Genomic DNA, 20,705 nt, shown 5'->3' with positions numbered 1-20,705 from the left:
ACATACACACACACACACACACACAGACACACACACACACACACACACACACACACACACACACAGACACACACACACACACACACACACACATACACACACACACACACACACACACACACACACACACATACATCCACACTGACAGTGATTGAATGCATAGCGCCATTTGATAAAATACAGCAATGTGTTTGCAAACTCTCAAGACATGCTTCAGTACATTCAGTACACGCACACACACACGCACACACACACACACACGCGCACACACAATAAACTAACACAAAAAGATCAACTTCTTACTTCATTTAAACAACATGATCATGTCAGTTTTTTTCAGTTCAAAATGTTGACCTCTTTCTCTGGTGGGTCTTCTATTGGAGATGTTAACAAAGTGCATTTATAAACATGTAAAATGGAGCTGTTGCATTCTCAGTATGAGCTAGAATGTATGTTCCCTGAGGTCTGTTATCCTTCATCTTCAGATCCACATCACAGCATGGCGAGACCGAGCACACCAAACATGACCAGCAGGGCTGTGGGAGGGAGGGGGGGAGGGAGGGAGAAAGAGAGAGAGAATAAGAGAAACATTGATTGTAAATAATATTTAGAGTTTTGAGTTTTTTTCTTTCTCATGAAAAACGTTTTTTTACCACTCCTGTTGTCTTGACAACAAACCAATCTTCCATCCATTTCCTTACTAAATACTTTTGAATTTAAATAGAATGTTATCTGTATTGAATGTGCACTAAACCAGAACTGTACATCTGTATATCAACTGCTCCACTTCTGTCACTCAGTATGACTATGGCCCTTCCTCAACTGTTAGAAACTCCATCCTTCGCATCCTCTCCTCTGTCCTCCACTTGATTCTTACATTGGAAGAGATGATCAATGTGCCTCTCTTTTGCACATTCTCCTACGATGTTTTTGGAGAACGAAGCAAGTGGAGGAGAGGGAGGAGAGGGCGCCAGGAATCAAGTTTCTAACAATTGAGAAAGGCCCATACCGTACTGTACTCAGTATGGGCTTTCCCTCTCCTACCAGATGAGATGTCCACATATTCCCACAGACTCTTACCTTGAGAGACGGACTGCTGGAATGTGATTCCGTGGCTGGTGGTGGGGGGGGTGGCGGTGGCGTTGGCAAGGGAGTTGACAACGGTGCTGTTGACGTTGGCCACGTTCACTGCTGACGTGCTGACCAGGCGGGAAGTAGGACTACCAAGGGTTCCTGGGAGCAGAGAGAAATGACTGAGTCAGAGACACCAGAGAGCTGTGTGTATGTGTGTGTACGTGTGTGTATGTGTGTGTATGTGTGTGTATGTGTCTGTGTGTGTGTACCAGGGTTTCCGTTAGAAAAATTTGCCGTCGGACATCGTGTCCGGTAAGAATTCAATTTACCGGACAAACGTGATATATTCCGGTCATCATATTAAAATATAATAAAAAAATAATAATTCTAAATCATATTTTTTTTCTTCCAAATCTAATATAGCTGTTTGGCGCGGTGATTACTGTTGTGTAGCGGCCTATATGCCATTTAATGTCTATTTCTCATCCGATACGATTAGATGCGAGCTATATAATATATAATAATATAACATGATTTGACGCATGCGCGCTATGCCATGCGTCAAATCCAGCGCTGAACGGGTCCAGCGCTGAACGGGCGCCTCACTGGGAACTGAACAGACAGCATCGATCAATGAACGGACTCCACATTACGTTAACTGAAGTTTGTTAAATTGTTTGGGATTAATGTGAGTTTTCTATTTTCTCTTTCCAGTTTTACCCTTTTTTTTAAATCAATAAAACAACGTCATTTCTATAACCAGGTCTCGCTGGTTGGGAAGGCATTTCGTTTAGCTCGGGAGTATGACAATGGGGAGAACATAACTGTTTATTGAGAAACAATTGATAGGCAGTCTGGGATACGTATATAAAGAAATACCACAATGTCTAGATGTATAACATTTTATTGAACAGTAACAGTGCAAGCATGTAGGCTTCTGGCGTGACACGGCTAGCCTAATTTCCGTTCATATGCCTTTTATCAGATAAAATAAAATAGAATAAAACTCTTTGAAAATAAATAGGCTTTAAATTAACTTGCAATGCGTATGTATAGGCTAATTTCCGTTCGATGTTACAGCCTAGGCTATCGCCTATGCCTTTTCTCAGATAGATAGGGGATAGCCTTAAATAAAATAGCCTAGAGTAAAAACTCTGAAAATAACAATGGCTGCTCATATAATTCAGCTACTTATTAGGCCTACGTCGCTTTTTGGCAGCATTGAAGCGTGCAGCTGCGGACTTGAAATCAAAGCTGCAAAGTGTCTCCCCCCGCAACTTGCAATGCGCATTAGCCGTGTGACCTTGCCCCTCCCCAAGGCGACTTCGGTCCGCAGTTTTAATTCGGTCCTGCAGAGAGAATCCTCTCTCTGCAGGCACACTGGAGACGGGAATCAAGCAGGCTATCTTGGCCAACGTCTTCAGAGTCAGACTTCTCCTCAGGCTCAGACTCATTGTTGCTTGGCTTCATGAAATAATTGCTAAGCTTACTTTGTTTTGCCATCTTTCCATTAATTTAATCGCTCGCTATGGTGCACTTTGAGCTGCAACGTTTGCGTATTACTATGGTGGACGGGTTGGCAGGGTTGCCAGATAGGCATGGGTTACCGCCGAATGGGCTACTGTGTTTAAGCGGTAATAGACTGGTTAAGCTGTAATCCCATCTGGCATCAATCCCATGTGGCACCTGTGCGCTGTTTCGCATAGGCCGGCCTATACATTAGGAGTCATCATCATGCCGGTGTCAAATCATATCATAATAAAAGAAATACATAGCCTATATATTCGTCTTTTTTAAAATAGAAGGAATCAGAATGTGAACTTTAGCGAATTGTATTCAAAGGGAATTATTTTCACCGGACAATATGTCCGACGACTTTTCAATTTGTCGGACTTCAACAACTTTTACCGGACAAAGACCGGTAATTATCGGTTAACGGAAACCCAGGTGTGTACGTGTGTGTATGTGTGTGTACGTGTGTGTACGTGTCTGTATGTGTCTGTGTGTGTGTGTGTGTCTGTGTGTGTGTTGGTCTGTGTCTGAGTGTGTGTGTGTGTGTGTGTGTGTGTGTGTGTGTGTGTGTGTATGTGTCTGCGTGTGTGTACGTGTCTGTATGTGTCTGTGTGTGTGTGTGTGTGTGTCTGTTGGTCTGTGTCTGAGTGTGTGTGTGTGTGTGTGTGTGTGTGTGTGTGTGTGTGTGTGTGGCTAGTTTTCTCACCATTAGTGAAGGTTCCATCAGAGAGGGAGATATAGTAGCTGGTGTCAGACGCGGCGCGGGCCGTAGCGTTGGGCAGGGTGGCGCTGAAGGTGCACTGGATCACACCGCCACTGAACGAACCCACCAGATTACTCACAGCCAGCTATAGAAACACAAACGTTAGCATCAGCATGTCTGGTGTTAGTCACACTGTGATTCAGCAGGTGCTGACCGCTAACAGTAGCAGCCCCGTTGAAGGACGACCAGAATTTGAATTCAATTTCAATGTAATATTCATGAATCATTTTGACTCATTCATGGTGTTAATATCTTAAGAGGATTGATCATGATCATGATCATGAATTGAATCCTAATTAATTTCCTGAACTTCCTGATATTAAGCCTCACCCCCTGAGTCATTCCAGGAAGTAAACCTCATGCAGGTTCTGATTGGTTAAGCAACTCACCGTGTCATCCTGGGTCAGAGTTCCATTGTTCAAGAGAGTGGGGATGAGCTTCACTGTGCCGTTGTTATTAGCACAGACATACGTGGTGTCATTCCCGCCCTGCAGGAGATAGAGGGGATAAGAGAACATTAGATCAACATACAGTAGGGTTAGGGTTAGGGTCAGTACAGTACACAATTCCAGTCAGACTGGCTGTTGTTTTCAGACATTTCAAGACAACTTTTCATAGAAAAGACTAAATGTTATCAACAAATTCAACATTTCAGAGACAAGTATTACCTGCGTGGCGTCAGTGGACAGGCCAAGAGCGATGTAGCCTGATGACTCTCCTCGTAGCTGCAGATTGAACTCCTGTCCTGCTGTCTGCTGGAGGGAGGCAAAGAAGCAGGAGCCTGCCACTGCGGGGTCACAGTCAGAAGGCGTAGAAGCGCAGAACTCAGTCTTCCCACAGTTGGCCTTGGAGATCTGTGGGTTAGGGTTAGGGTTAGGGTTAGGGTAGAGACAACATAGGGTTAGGGTAGAGACAACATAGGGTTAGGGTAGAGACAACATAGGGTTAGGGTAGAGACAACATAGGGTTAGGGTTAGGGTTGAATAAAGGTGTATTTGATTTGATTAAGGAACAATCTGAGAGGTCAAGTGACGGTGGGTAAAGAGAGAGAAAGGGAGGGGCAGGACATTCCTGGTACTCGTCTCTTGTGAGAATGAGACATTTAGGCTACTCACCGTGAGACCTGTGGTAGCAGTGGTGTTGGCTGTAGCAGTGGTGTTGGCTGTAGCAGTGGTGTTGGCTGTAGCAGTGGTGTTGGCTGTAGCAGTGGTGTTGGCTGTAGCAGTGGTGTTGGCTGTAGCAGTGGTGTTGGCTGTAGCAGTGGTGTTGGCTGTAGCATTGGTAGCTATATTACCCCGACTCGGTTTTCCTGCAGTCCCCGACATCATACAGCCCACCATTACCACGACCGCAATAATCAGCTTACTGCCCATTCCTGGTGTAGAAGGTAGGGTTAGGGTTAGGTAAGGGTTAGGGTTAGGGGTAAATCAGGCGCTTATGATAAACTCACAAAATATCAACATCAATCTTGTTTTGTGTGTCTATCTTAAGTATCATATGCAGGACTGCAGGAGAACTGCAAAGACAATTCCTGCTCTCTCCCACCCGTTGCTCAATGCAACCTACTTCTGTAAGCCAAACAATGAATCTGTCAATCATTTTATCATTGAAATGACCTTGAAACAATTGTGGTTGAACACTGTTGAACACTGAACAAGTTGCAGGTTACAGGGCCACAGCAAGTAATAGATGCCCAGCAACGTCCCAAAATCTTATTCAGGCAGAAGGGCAGGGTCTTGGCAGGTGCACACACTGTCACAGACTGTGATGCATCGTAAGTAATGATTCAGCTACATATCGCACCTTTAACCTTTATTTCAGTTTTTTTTAAGCTTACAAGTGATATCTTACAAAAGTCTGTCATTTGTTGATGATGTTCGTCTCAAAGGCTATCCAATTCATCAGTTAAAATATCTACTTTGAATAGTGATTTTATCTGAATCTGGAAACTGAAAAAATACCATATTATAACTAAATGTATGATCATTATATTACATGAAACTTGGGATAAAATATTAAAAAGAGTAACGAAAACAGTGCATGAAATCAACTACTATTTGAATAAAGCTTAAACTATATTGGGCCGGTTTCACAGACAAGGCTTAAGCCCTACTCCTGGACTAAATCACGCTTTCAATGTAGAATCACCATTGATTATGCTTTTTAGTCTAGGATTAGGCTTAAGCCTTGTCTGTGAAACCGGCCCATTAAGTATTAGTTCCAACACAAGGGCAGTGAGTCGGCGTATTCACCAACAAAACTGCAATGAAGTTGTTTGGACTAACAAAGTACATTTTGTTGGATTTAGTAGTCATTATTTCCATTGAATTATCTGCAATTCACTATTGACTAAAGGCAATCATGTGACATTATTACATATTATTATTAATAGTAAAACAAAACATATTTGCATAGGTAGAACAAATATAATCAGTTACGCCAAGCTATCTGACACACTGCTCTAAGAAAAACAGTTAGACTTTGCCAAAATACAAAAGAAAATCAAGCATATTATAATCTTGTACATTTTCTCTATAACTGGCCTAACTTGCCTATTAATATATATTTTAAATCATGTTTGAGTAAAATATCCACATCACAAGATTTGGCAAAAAGAGTCAACGTGTTTACCTGTCGTTGTGTGTTTTGTTGAAGTAAAAAGCGTCTTGTTTGTAAAGAAGATCCTCCAAGCGAGATGTTGTCCGTGAGGTAAAGGTGTTTCAGGTGCGCTCTTCAAATAGATGCTCTCACAATGTGTCCTGGAGGTGAAGTGATACCTGCTTGTCCTGGAGGTGAAGTGATACCTGCTTGTCCTGGAGGTGAAGTGATACCTGCTTGTCCTGGAGGTGAAGTGATACCTGCTTGCACTCTAGCGCTATTTAACATGTCACTGAGGGGAGGGGGGCATGGGAGGAAGAGGAAAGCTTGCCCTATAAGGTGTGGCATTTTCTTTTTTGTGTTTCACAATAGGATCCAGACGTCATTCTATAGGGCTGTACCTGGGCTGTACCTGCTCTGTACCTGCTCTGCAACTCCTCTATGGAACAATAGAACTGAGCCAAGTCACTGGACTTTTCCTGAAGCCTCGCCTCGCCTCTTTAGTGTACAATAACTTCTGACTGGGACATTCCCCCTGGAGTAATCTAGGGCTTTACTCAAGGGCACACTGGTGGTGGTGTTTCAGTCCAATTCACTATTCACTAGACCACCAGTATCCCCTTGATATGTAAGGATACAAATCTGAATGACATTTTGCATTGTGTGGGACATGGCTGTTTGACAATTGGAGCAGATATAGATGGTCAACATGGCATAACAGGACCAACAGTGTTGGGACGTGCTTGTGGAACAGGGAAAGAGTGCAAAACAAGGCTATATTATGGTTAAATATTTATTTCTTGTGTACATGTGGCAACGTTTTTTTTTTAATGTATGTGAATCTATCTGGCTAGCCTATGTGTTGCAATTATGAATCTATGACTATCTTTGTATGTTCTATATCTATCTATCAATATCTACCGACCTCCTGTCTATTTCCATCTCTGTCTCTGTCAATGAATGTATTCTGTCTAGCGTCCGTATGTCTCCACTCTGACTACAACCCTCCAATATGAGGGAGTTCAACGTCATTCTATGCAGTACGAAACTTGTAACACTGCCTCGTTTGCGGAATGATTGACAAAACTGTTCAATCCATGATTTTATATCTTCATGTGTGGGGTCTCTCTCAGATAAAAAATATGTTATGATTTAGAAAATCTTTATGTGTGTAGTGTACCAGACTTTAGCCAGGTTTTAATTTATTTGAAAGCCTGGTACACATAATAAGGATTATAGGATAGTAGTACCCTGACTGACCTGTAGAGGCAGCCATGTGCTACAGGGGAAATAAAGGGCCGAAGAACGAAAAGAAGACGGGTCAGTCAGCTCGCTTCTTGATTGGCTACATTCCATTCCACGTCACAATCGGACTCGGGAGTTGTCAGTTTCGCCCACACACAAGAGGATTTTTGGTCGTAAATATTGAACACGTTTAATATTTACGATTGTCGGGAGAAATTGACTCTTAACACACCTCACACCACAGGACAATCTTGTAGGATAATCTTTAGAGGCATCCGATACTCGGGCATTTGCTGTCCTTGGTCAGAAGGGGGGAAATCGGGCCAAAATCGGCCAGATTATCTTTATGTGCCTACCAGATTATCTTTATGTGGGTACCAGATTATCTTTGTACCGGGTTTAAGAGATGATTTGGTATTTCATGCATGTATGACACATCATTTTAAAGCTTACAATCTGTACTTTCATAATCTGGAAAAATGAAGAAAAATTAGTTTTACGTTAATAAAATGTTACAATTAAAAAAGTATAATCTGTCAGCAAAATAAACTTGTTTCTCATGAATTTTTCCGATGCGCTTGGGGGGTGGGTATGTATGCTTCCATTTTGGTGTGATTGGCTGTTGAACTCGATAGCTGAGCGAGTAGGAGGGAGGGATAAAAAGAGCACATGTTTCAATGTTTTCATTCTGTGTTCACATGTGTGCTGTACCTTGGACTCAGATGCTTGCTGAGGCAATCAACAGATTTCCAGCTGCCGGTACGAGGATCGACAGTGGAGAATTTATGAGGTGGAACACCGATGAATACATGCATGGACATAGCTACAGAGATGAATACATGCATGGACATAGCTACAGAGATGAATACATGCATGGTGTTGGGAATTTGTATTAAAATAACTAGAAGTGATAAATCATGTACTATGTGCTCATTTAAATAATATGTGAACCCACGCCGTCCACATAGCAGACAGCTCCTCCAGACAAGCCAACCTCACCGGTGGGGTCCCTCAGGGGTCCATCCTTGGTCCCATCTTGTTCTCCCTCTACATGCTCCCCCTATGTCTAATCCCTCAACGCTACAAGATCTCATTCCACTGCTATGCGGACGACACCCAGCTCTATGTCAATCAACACTGACGACCCCGCCGATCTGAAGCGCCTGATGGACTGCCTCCGCGATGTGAAGGAGTGGATGGCCCAGAGCTTCCTACAGCTGAATGAGAGCAAGGGGGAAATCCTCCTCATCGGCAACACCACCGCCATCACTCAGCTCAGCACCAACATGGGAAGCCTGTCCACCCTTGTCAGACCACATGTCAAGAACCATGTCATCTTTGACTCCGAGCTTAACCTTGACCGACAAGTGAACTCCGTCGTGAAGGCATGTTTCTACCAACTACGCATCATAGCCAAGATCAAGTCCTTCCTCACCCCCAGCGACCTGAGGAGGGTCGTCCTCATGCTAATCTCATCTAGGCTCGACTACTGCAACTCACTCTATGCTGGACTTCCTGATAAGACCATCTACCGCCTGCAGCTAGTCCAAAATGCCGCTGCCAGGCTGGTGTCAGGCACCAAAATGAGGGACCACATCTCCCCTGTCCTCATCTCCCTTCACTGGCTCCCAGTGAAGAAGAGAGTGAAGTTAAAAATCTGCACCTTTGTTTTTAAAGCTCTCAACAGTCTCGCCCCACCCTACATCAAGGACCTCCTGGACCAGTCTACCTCCTCAAGGCCTAGACGCAGGCTCAGGTCCGACACCCAACTCAGCCTGAGGGTCCCACGTACCAACCTCAAGAGGAAGGGTGACCGTGCCTTTGCGGTGATAGCACCGACCCTGTGGAACGCGCTCCCTTCTGCCATCAAGTTTGCCCCCACTCTGGACTCCTTTAGAGCCAAGTTAAAAACCCACCTCTTCCTAAATGATATTCCCTAAGTCTACTCCCTATTTGTTGTGAATTGTATGCCTGAGATTTACGTTTAAGTCGTCTGTGTCTGATTGCTTTCTGTGTTCCTTGTCTTTGTCTTTATCTGTTCCTTTACCCGGGCTGCGCCCCGGGCCGATGTAAAAGTTGGATGGGGGGCGCATTATAAATAAAATTAACAATTAACAATTAACAATGTGACTGAGGTCAGTTGAGAACAATAGGAAGGTCTCGCAATTAGCCAAAAGAGAGGTTCTGTTTTTGAGCGACAAGAAGAAGAAAAGCTCCTGACTAAAAGAAAGTGTTATGATTCAAACCGCCTGTAAATTACTTATTTTTACCTATGTGCTAACAACCATTTTATACCTGCTGTTATGATATTCTATTTTTCTGTACTGATTTTATACTTTCATAACTAATGATTAATGATAAGTCTATTCTTCTATAGTATTATTTTAACTTGTTAATCGAATCCTAAGTCATAGGACTGTGTAACTTCAACAGTTATGTTTTCACAAGCTATTCTGATAAATTGACATTCCCTAATGTATATTAAAGGTGTATGTAAATGAAAATGTTTGTTTTTAGTTTAGTTTTAGTTTTTAGTTTAGTTTTAGTTGAGTTTAGGTTAGTTTGACTTTAGTTTAGTTTTAGTTATTTTCTTTTAATTTTCTTTTAATTACACTCTGTTGTCTGTTCTTTGTAATCATTTGTTTGTATTTGTGTTGTTATTGATTTCATTTGTATTGTTATTTTTGTGGACCCCAGGAAGACTAGCTGTCACCATGGTGGCAGCTAATGGGGATCCTAATAATAAATAAATAAAATAAATTCTGATAAAGGACACACTGACCTAGTCATGAGTGAATCACCATGACAACGGGAGGCCAGAAGAAGAAGATAACACACAGAAAAGAGTTGAAGGCCACATGACTAATTAAAACACTTGCTACAAATCAAATGGTCACAGCTGCAACAGATTTTATGCTGACAATTAAAAAACTACCAGATAGGATGGGGAGGGACTGCCCAGCCCCAAATGTTAAATCAAAGGTTTAAGTACTATGTACCAAGGCGAAACTGGGTTCTTTTGTCTGGTGAAGCTTCTGCAGTTAACCTGTTGACGGCTAGCTGATACTGGCCTGCGGAGGTGAAACTAGATGGGACCACTTTTCCATGGAAATGAACTATTATTGCTTGCTGATGTGCTTGAATAAATATTCTCTTAATGAACAGTTCAGTAGTTGTGCCTAATATTTGATTGGATCATTTTATCTTAAGAAGTTATATCAAGGACGTCTCGTTGAGATTAAACGAACTCCCTTGTAAGTGACGACTCAATTAAATAAATTCTGGAGAAGTTGATCGCCTTACAATGGACATAGCTACAGAGATGAATAGCTGAATAGCTGAATAGCTCAGTTTAGCTCAGCTTTGGACGCGGAAGATAGCGAAAACGAGGTCACGATTTCTGATCTGAAGCCAAAATGCTGATCGCTGATCTCACCAGATCGCTGATCTCACCAGATCGCTGATCTCACAGAAGATGGTTGAGAATAATGCTGAGCTAGAGATGGAATTGGACTTTATAAGAAGATTTGATTGCAATTGCCAGCGGAGGCGGAAAGATAATTCTCAACCCAACATATCTTAAAAAGATTGTCTCCAGAATCTATTCTTGAGGCTTGGTTAAATTGTGCTTCGTTAACAAAAGATGGTAGAAGGTGTCAGACATGCTCTATTTATAACTGTTCTTTCCCTTGTGCTCTATCACAATGGAACATAGTGTTCCTTTGGCTCGATAAACCAAAAGTTTGAATTGTTTCAAACATTACTGTGAGGTTAAAGTATAGATGTTTAGCTTTTAGTTGATGTTATTTGTGTGCATATTGGTTTCACCATTTAAAAATGACAACACTGTCTTATGCAGAGTCTTATATCAGGGCACCAATAGAAATTTAATTAATTAATAAAAACGTTCCTGGCAGAAGTATGCCTTCACATCCAGCCAGGAATTGTCCAAATGTTGCAGTAAAATATTAAATTAAATAAGATTGACTGATTAACCATTCTATAATGCTCTACTCTGCACTCATTGTATTGGTTATTGATTTAGTAAATACATATCAAGAACACACATATCCCCATGTGAGATACATTAGACAGTGTAGTAATAGAAATATGGATATAATTGTACAGTATAATATAATATAATTATACAATATAATATAATATAATTATACAATAAAACGTTACGTAATTCCTGAAGCTGTCAGAAACAACATTTTGCCATCCAGTGGCTTTATCATCGGACCCGCATGTGCGCACACACACACACACACACACACACACACACACACACACACACACACACACACACACACTGCTAGAACCCTCCATTATATTCACTCTGATGGAAAAATGAATTAAACCACCCTTCAAGACTTTGAAATGTTCGAGAAACGGGATGGGGGAATATTAAACCTCTCTCTGTCAAATATGTCAAAAAGAAAGTGCTGAGATGTATTTATTTATTTATTTATTTGCTATTTTGACAAATAGTCAAATTGTAAGTCAGTATTTGGAATAGTAAAGCTCAAAAACAAACCAATTCCACCATAGTTTACCTCAGCGAGGAAACTACAGACTGTGCCTTTGTTGTATAGGTGGTCTATCTATAGGTTAGCTTGTTGTATAGGTGGTCTGTCTATAGGTTAGCTTGTTGTATAGGTGGTCTATCTATAGGCTAGCTTGTTGTATAGGTGGTCTATCTATAGGTTAGCTTGTTGTATAGGTGGTCTATCTACAGGTTAGCTTGTTGGATAGGTGGTCTATCTATAGGTTAGCTTGTTGGATAGGTGGTCTATCTATAGGTTAGCTTGTTGTATAGGTGGTCTATCTATAGGTTAGCTTGTTGGATAGGTGGTCTATCTATAGGTTAGCTTGTTGTATAGGTGGTCTATCTATAGGTTAGCTTGTTGGATAGGTGGTCTATCTATAGGTTAGCTTGTTGTATAGGTGGTCTATCTATAGGTTAGCTTGTTGTATAGGTGGTCTGTCTATAGGTTAGATTGTTGTACAGGTGGTCTAGATACCACTTATACAACAAGCTAACCTATAGATATACCTATAACCTATAGGTTAGCTTGTTGTTTAGGTGGTCTATCTATAGGTTAGCTTGTTGTATAGGTGGTCTATCTATAGGCTAGCTTGTTGTATAGGTGGTCTATCTATAGCCTAGCTTGTTGTATAGGTGGTGTGCTTTTTGTATTATAGTTTATTTGGCAGGGACAGTGTACATCAAAGAATGCAGCAGAATTAGCCAAGAAGGCTAGTTTTCATCCGTAGTCCCTGAACACCTGTCTCCCGTTGCTGCTGACTACCCTCCGCTGGCTAGACAGAACAGAGGACAGAACACACACACACACACACACACACACACACACACACACACACACACACACACACACACACACACACACACACAGGGCCGTTTGGGAGATATGCGACGCCCTGTGCGAAGTCAGATTTGCGAGGCCTTTTATAATGATGTAGGCAACTATTATAACCGCGCGACACGCACGCACCGATATATTGCAAGAAATGCGCTCACATGCTGTGCTGATAGACAATAGAATATCTACTTATTTAGATAGTTTACAACCATGTTTGTTTCATTTCAAACCTTTTATACTCGTAAAGGATTAGGATTTAGGATAAAGCAGTCATCATACCCAACATTAAATACGCACAAGCCATTATTGACATGAATAGAGATGTTACTCACCACCATGTAGGCCTATCCTTTATGTTGAAAAGCTTACAGCAAAAGCAAAAAGACATGTCCCGTTTTTGAGAGTACACAAGCCACTTTCTTTCTATTTTTTCCCCATTTGGTAGTTTTCGGAGAAATAAAGTTTCACTAAAGTTTCTGTTCTCATTATTTTTAGGATAACTAAATCCAGGTTTCATCTTTGGGGGACCTCTTCTAATGATCACTTCTGTAACTGTAGAGTCCATATGTACCGGCCAATTACCAGGATCATCATACATGACATATCTGACACCGTAGGCTCGTCTTGCGTTCCATCACTCTCAGCCCTGCTGCTGCTCTGAGTAGCTCCATCTTCCGCCTCCGTATCCTCTACTTCGCCACTCCTGACCATCATCACCTGGGGCTGGGCAGCCCCACTGCTGCCGGTGGAGCTGTTGTCTTCCTCCACCTCCGAGACATCATCTTTGCCTCTCAGGGGGGGCTGTGCCGTGCTACTACTAGCATTGCTAGTGCTAGCAGTAACGTTAGCTTCTTCGGTGCTAACGGGAGCCTCACTTGTTTTTAGAAATGTTTCGAACGAACCTCTAAGCGAGGCCTCTAAGCGAGGCCCTGAAGCCTTTTATTTTTATTTATTTTTTCAGCACCCGATTAACATTTTCTTCCTCGGTCTCGTTCCCTCTGCATTTTGTCCGTTGCACTAAGCAGTCACTATGCACAACAAGTGTCAACGGGCGCCCAAAATTCACGTTTTACGTAAGGTGTCATAGGGGGAAATTACTTTTTTCTGTTGCTAAGAATCTCCCTGTCCTACAGGTATGCTAGATTTTAGATATATGATTGACTATGATTATCACATGTGTGAACATTTAGAAATGTATTAAAGGCAAACATAATAATATGGTCCCTTGCCTGGCGCTTTGGAGGGCCTCGCCAGCCAGGGTACCAACATTTTTTCTTTTTTCTTTTTTCTTATTTTTACCCTGCGTCACGCGAGGCCCTCCAAAGCGCGAGGCCCTGTGCCACCGCCCCAGCTAGCCCCCCCTTAAAGCGGCCCTGCACACACACACACACACACACACACACACACACAGCTAGAACCCAACACACTGCTCTGTGTAACAGTGTTTCTAAGTTGTTTAAAAGCAGTTCCCTCAGGTCCTCGTTGACCAACCACCGTGTGAGTAATGTTGTTAGACTGCAGGAGACGGAGGGAGGAGAGAGAAGGTCACCTAGCAGGCCTGAGTGCTCTCCCTCTCTCTCTCTCTCTCTCTCTCTCTCCCTTCTCTGTCCTCACTCTCTCTCTCTCTCTCTCTACTCTGTCCTCTCTCTCTCCCTACTCCCCCCTCTCTCTCTTTCCCCCCCCCTCTCTCTCCCTCCTCTGTCCTCTATCTCTCCCTACGCTGTCCTCTCCCCCCCCCCCCCCTCTCTCTCTCTCTCTCTCTCTCTCTCACGTGTTGCTCTGCATTTGTCGCTCCCTGCAGAGGTTTAACCTTTAATCTTTTTCCACCTTAGTTTTTTTGCTGTCTGTTCCCTACACTGACTCACTGGCAGGCAGTATTTCCTCTGTGAAGGATAACATGAGGCCGTATTTCCTCTGTGAAGGATAACGTGAGACAGTATCGGGAGACATGTAGTTCACAAACAGGCAAAACGCTACAGCTTCCATCTTCCATTGCAATACGATTTCTACAAGATATCATTCAAAGCCATGGCCCTAAAACAAACTCCAACTGTTTCCTTTTGCATTTTAACAGCCGAGTTTTAATTAAATGTAATTTATTGTGTTTACCTTGACAAGACAATGTCTCCAGGTGCCTGTGGGAGCGCACACTTCACACACTCCCTGGCGGTGCATAGCTGATCGCCGGGCCATAAAAGTACAGCTGTCTAATGATCTAGTCGTTTTGGGCAAAACATTTTGGGCCGCTACCCACACCTTTAGCTGTGTAACTCATTCCACGAATGCATGATCCTTACAAGTTGTACCTCGTTGTAAAGGTGACTAATCAGGCTTTCCAACGATATAAAATACAATACCAATTGGTATTATTAAAGGGGAGCAAGAATCGACTGAAATAACGTTTCCAAACTTTTTTTGAGGGGTTTAGTAGTTCATTCACCGGGAGTCAGGAGGTAGAGCCGCCGTCTAATGATCGCAAGGTTGGCAGATCGGCGGTTCGAGTCCCCGGCTGGGCACATGTCGAAGCGTCCTTGGGCAAGACACTGAACCCCAAATCGCTCCCAGTGAGTGAGCGGGCCGGCGACCATACATGGTAGCTTGCCGCCGTTGGTGTGTGAATGTGTGTGTGAATGGGTGAATGAGAGGCCGTTGTAAAGCACTTTGGATAAAGGCGCTGTATAAGTGCAGTCCAGTTACCACTTAGGAGGCCTTGTTGTTGGTCTATCTAGTCCAACCAGGGTTTTTACTTTTATCGCCAAAGTCCAGTTTACCGAGTCCATCAATTTAATTTCCTAATGAAATAATTTATTCATTTCGTAATCGTTTTTTTTCAATGCTAACATTTTATTTCATCGGTGAATCGGTATTGTTTCATAGTCCGGGTCTCCTTTTTTATGAGTTAGCCGCTTGGAACTCTGGGAAGTGGCCAATTTTCGGTACAGCCTCCTCAGCCCAGTGGGCCTCCAGCGCAGCGACCGCTTCATCCACCTGGTAGCGCAGCGCCTCAGGAGACACCAGCAGTCGCAGCAGATCACGGTTGTCCATCTCCAGCAGCATGCCCGTGACCTTGGGGGCGATGCTGGGGTGCATGCTGAGGATGGATGGGAAGAGACGCTCACCTGGAGGGAGGGGAGAATAGATATCAGTAACAGTAACTGTTGTAACTTTATAGGTTACCTGATCGATTGACAGTTAAAAGAGATTGATTAATATGTTACATGATTGATTGACAGTTAAAAGAGTTATTATTTATCGTTAAGGTAGTTTAAAAAAAAGAAGTACATTTCTGTTGTATTAGTTAAAGAATGGGTTTCAGAACTGCAGTTTCCAGAATGCCTTGCAGCAAGACGTCTCACAGAAGTTGACAGTTTGTTGTTTTTGAGAAATGCGAATTGTACCGTCCAGAATATGAAAGTGAATATCTAACAGCTTGTTTTATTGAATTGAAAGTGATCACAAGTGCATGTCAGCAGATTTGTATATAAAGAACCTTTCGCTTGATAACACCAGTCCTAGCCATCATTTCAGGAGGTAGAAATTCTACAGTAACTGTAACAGCTAATGGGTATCCATAGAAACAGACAAATAGACTCGCCTATCATCTGCTTCTGGTCCTCATGGGGAACTGTAGCCAGTATGGAGGCAGTCAGTGTCTCCTGGTCCTGGTCCTGGACATGGACAGCAGGCTGCTGCACGGCGACTTGTAGCTGGGGAGCCGTGTGCTGCTGGCGGTCGTGTCCACCAGCTGTGGACTTGTTCTGGGGCACAGCGTGCAGCCGTGCCATAGCTGGATCACCATCTGCAACGGCAGGGTGCTTTCTCAAGGCCTGGGTAGCTGTGAGGGGAAGATAAGCATAACCAAAGGGATATTTATGGCAAATGTTTGGATAGTGCTCTTGTCTCTATGTCAGGGGTCCCCACACCTTCTGAAACATCCCATTCAAGCACCTTTCAAGGACTTTCAAGACTCGATTCCCTCAAATTCAAGGACCCAACACGGCATAGTTTGAGACGGAGCTAGTTGACGAGCTGAGTAAAACATTTTTGAATATATATTATTTATTTTTTAGCGAGAGAGAGAGGGGAATTCAAGCACTTTCAATGGCCCATGTCTATTTTCAAAAAACTTTTAAGACCTTGATTTATTTTTCTCAAACTCACAAACTTTCAAGGGTTTCAAGGACCCGTGGGAACCTTGCTATGCGCAGGGATGCTTCACTAAATAAACTGACCTATGTGCTGAGACGTCATCCTACGGGGCACCTGGGAAGGTGTGGCGGGGGTCATAGCATCGAAGGTCTGAGGCCCGGTAGCCCATGGAGACGTGGTGGTGTCGTCGGGCGTGTTCTGGAAGTGCTGAGGTTTCGCCTCAGGTTCGAGGGTAGCCAGGTGATGAGTGGGTCTCAGCTGAGCTGAGGAGTATTGGGCGGTTCCACAGTCCTGGGTCTGTGGAATGTGAGAAGCCATGAAGAGTCCAGGTGGGGGAGCAACCTGGTAGGGTAAGTTAGGTAGGAAGTCTGGGTCGGGAACGGCGCAGACGCTGGCCATCCTCTGTGGCATGTTCCGGTTGGTTCTGAGAGCCTGGCGTTCCTCCTTGCGCTGGGCCAGGGCCACGTACAGGGGCTTGGTGGCCACGATGCGGCCGTTCATCTCGGTCACGGCCTTGGTGGCCGCCTCGGGGGAGGAGAAGCACACGAAGCCGAATCCCTTGCTGTGTCCTTCCTCCGTCATCATCACCTTCGCGCTGGTGATGGTTCCGAAGCGGGAGAACTCTTTGTGCAGTTGGTCGTCGTCCAAGCGGTCGTGCAAGTTCTTCACGTACAGGTTGACACCCTGCTGGTAGAGAGAGAGCATGTTTAGTGAGATGTTTTTATACCTCAAATACATCAAGAATGTTTACCGAGACTATCAGCTTCTTTTTCTTATACACATAATAATGTTAGCTGTAGCTATCTCACCCAGTGACTAACACTGACAGATATTGACAGCTGTCAATCTAGAGTGGTTGTGTTACCGCCCATTAGCTGGCTGTGTGAAGGTGTGAAAAACAACCAACTCTTTAAACAGCTTTTTCTCTGGATTGTGATTGTATGACACATCATTCGAAAGCGTACAATCTGTAGTTTAAGCACATGTAAAAAAAAAACTGAAAAATGACTTTGCCTACTGGTTGCTTTGACTACTTTTCACAAGCAGCTGTCACATTTTTTCCTTCATAAACACACACCTGGTATGTGGTCCTGTGGCCCTGGTTCAGTTGCTCAAACTGGCTCTTCAGGACAGCCTGGCGCTCTCCTCTCTTCTGGGCCCGGCCCACGTAGACCCGCCTCCCGTTTATCTCCTGGCCGTTCATCTCCTCGACGGCCCTCTTGGCGTTCTCGTGCCTCTCAAAGTTGACGAATCCAAAACCCACGGATCTACCAGCGCCATCAGTCATGACCCGGACGCTCAGGGCCGGTCCGAATCTCTCAAACCTCTCCTTCAGGCGTCGGTCGTCCATATCCTCCCCAAAGTTCTTGACGTACACGTTAGTGAACTCTCGCTCTTTGCGAGACTTCCAGTGTCCGACAAACACTTTTTGGTCGTTCAACAACGTGCCGTCGAGTCTCTCGATAGCTCTCTCTGCGGCCTCCTGGGTGTTATACTGGACGAAGCCGAAGCGTTTAGAGAAGCCGTTCTCGTCAGACGCTACCTTGCAGGAAAGGATGTCCCCGAACTCGGAGAACGTGTCGTAGAGGTCCTTGCTGTCGAAAGCCTTCGCTAAATTCTTGATGAAGATGTTGCCGACTCCACTGTTCCTTCTAGAGGGGTCACGCTGACACCACATGATGCGCATGGGTCTCCCGTTGACGTCGTCGAAGTTCATGGTGTCCAAGGCGCGCTCGGCGTCAGCTCGCTGTTGGAAGTTGACGAAAGCGTACCCGAGAGACCGGCGTGTCCTCATGTCCCTGCACACTCTTATAGAGGTGATCAGTCCAGAAGGGCTGAATTTCTCAAATAGCATTCCTTCAGTGGTGTCCATGTGGAAATCTCCTACATACAAGGAGGCCGTCGGTTGAATAGGCGCACTAGGATTCATTGTCTGGTGACTTTCGGATAGCGAGAGTTGGAGAAAAACTGTGAGAAGAACGAATAACTAATCTATCTATCTAGCTCTTCACAGAGGAATGGCAGGTAAATCAACGGCATGTGTACTGCAGCTGGATTCTAGAACCCCAGCTGCATGTTCTACATTGTTATGTCATCACATTGTTAGACAAACATGTTTTTTATTGTGTCATGAACATGACAGCTTTGGGATTAAATTGCATAATAAAATCATGTTTGTCTATTATAAAATTGTCTTACTATATTCTTATGAAAGATTAATGTTATATCCTGAGGACTATGAACCTCACCTGTATAACATGTACTACTCAGACAACGGTTGTAACTTGAGTATTTATTGTTCTCTACTGTGGAGCCCCACTGTTATGAAGGCCCACAGTTTAGAGCCAGTTTAGTTTCCCCGAATCAGCCCCTGTTATTTCCTTTATTATTTTCTATACTATTCCTGTACGTTTCATGAAGGTGTGTGTATTGTTATTGTAATGTTTATGTATATGTTCAATGACGTGGTATATCCGGGGTGTGTCCGTGACCCGGATGCTAGGTTCGGTGGTGTATATATAGCGACGGAAGTGGTCTGTGGTGAGGGTGACGAGAAGGAGAGTGATGAGAGTAACGAGAGAGAGTAACGAGAGAGAGAAACGAGAAGTCGACCTAAGATGGCGGAGTCAGTAAAACGCACACCGTGCTGAAGCTGAAGACGCCAAGTGATTATTGCGTTCACAACTGTGATAGCCCGTTTAGCTGTGTCCCCGTTAGCCAGCCTTGCCAGCAGCCGGCTGCGAACGTTGGACCAAGCGAGACCAAGCTGGACAGAGCCGTCGCCTCCACGCGTGGACTGCGACCGACCGTGGACAACCGGACCGGAGCCTTCACCCCTCGTCGTGGACCACGAAGAAGCCCCTTTCCCTTCGCGTTGCTACGTCACCCCCCCCCTTTGTCTGCTGCCTTCCTCGAAGCACATGCGAGCTCCAACCAGGCCTCAACGCGCTCCTTGCAGCGCCAGACTCTAAGCCTTTTCCAGGCTAGGTACTGTGAGTGAGTGATTGAGTGTGTGTGTGGCCGGCGGGGAGGGAGTATAGATATGGGGATGTATATATCAGTTGTGTAAATAAATGTGTTTGTTCATATGGGATACCGTTGCTGTGTGTTTAGTTGTTTGTTAGCTAACACTAATGCTAATGCTAATGCTAATGCTAATGCTAATCCTACTGCTAATGCTAACGATAGTACTGCTAGTCTAACGGTTTGCTGGCGCCCCCTGCCTGTATCCTCCTACACTGCCTATTTAGCTCAGAGTTAGTTAGATAACCAGCCCTTCCTAAATTCTACAGTCCTTTTAGCTACTCCCTGGTTACAATTGGTCCTTCGAGCCGGATAGGTTGTGTAGTGATAGCATGGCTGAGCGCAGCCAACCAGACAAGACAGTTACCCCCCCTTCTCCGGGCCCTGAGCCAGAGCCACGACCACAGAGAGTCCCGCGGTTGCCTCCGAGGTTACAAGAGTATGAGCTTGAGCTCGAAAGCTCACTGAGTAGTAGTGAGGAGCGCACTCCACGGGATACAGTGGTCGGAGAGGCCGAGGTGTCCGCCGGCGCGCGGGTGGCTAGCACCGAGACAGCCATCAAAGAGCACCAGCCTGAGGATGAGATGGCAGAACAGCAGGGTTTTGCCGTGGAAACGGAAGAGCCGGAAGGAGAGGCCCGGTCTGACAGCGCCTGCGGGCGGAAGAGGGAGGGCCTCAGCCTTAACGATCTGCCTCCCAGTACGGCGCGCTCGAGACCTAGCTCCTGCCGTTCAGTGGCTTCCTCCCGGTCCAGGGTTTCCGTGGGCAGTTCTGCCTCTGGGGCGGATAGCATGCACTCCAGAGGGAGTAGTGCCGCGCTGTCAGAGTGTATGCGCCAACAGGCCGAGATGGCGTTAGAGCGGGAACGCCTCCAGTTCGAGCGTGAACGCCTCCAGATGGAGGGGGCGGAACGCGCGGCCGAGAGGAGCGAGCGCCTCCAGATGGAGAGAGAGCAC

At 44.6% G+C, this 20,705-nt stretch overlaps 1 protein-coding gene across 1 annotated transcript; it reads right to left on the bottom strand.

The window, feature by feature from the left end:
- Positions 1-492: 492 nt before the first annotated feature.
- Positions 493-18,655, bottom strand: LOC308171950 (polyadenylate-binding protein 4-like; the record flags this gene model as incomplete). Its single annotated transcript, XM_080546863.1, has 9 exons — positions 493-536; positions 1,081-1,233; positions 3,293-3,434; positions 3,739-3,837; positions 4,018-4,203; positions 16,251-16,411; positions 16,809-16,932; positions 17,068-17,409; positions 17,804-18,655. 9 exons carry the CDS (start codon positions 18,653-18,655, stop codon positions 493-495), a joined length of 2,103 nt encoding a protein of 700 aa, XP_080402989.1.
- Positions 18,656-20,705: the final 2,050 nt, after the last annotated feature.

This window comes from Nansenia antarctica, assembly GCF_963989245.1.
Source record: "Nansenia antarctica genome assembly, chromosome: 16".
NCBI lineage: Eukaryota > Metazoa > Chordata > Actinopteri > Argentiniformes > Microstomatidae > Nansenia > Nansenia antarctica.
This window is presented reverse-complemented; position numbering and strand designations above follow the sequence as displayed.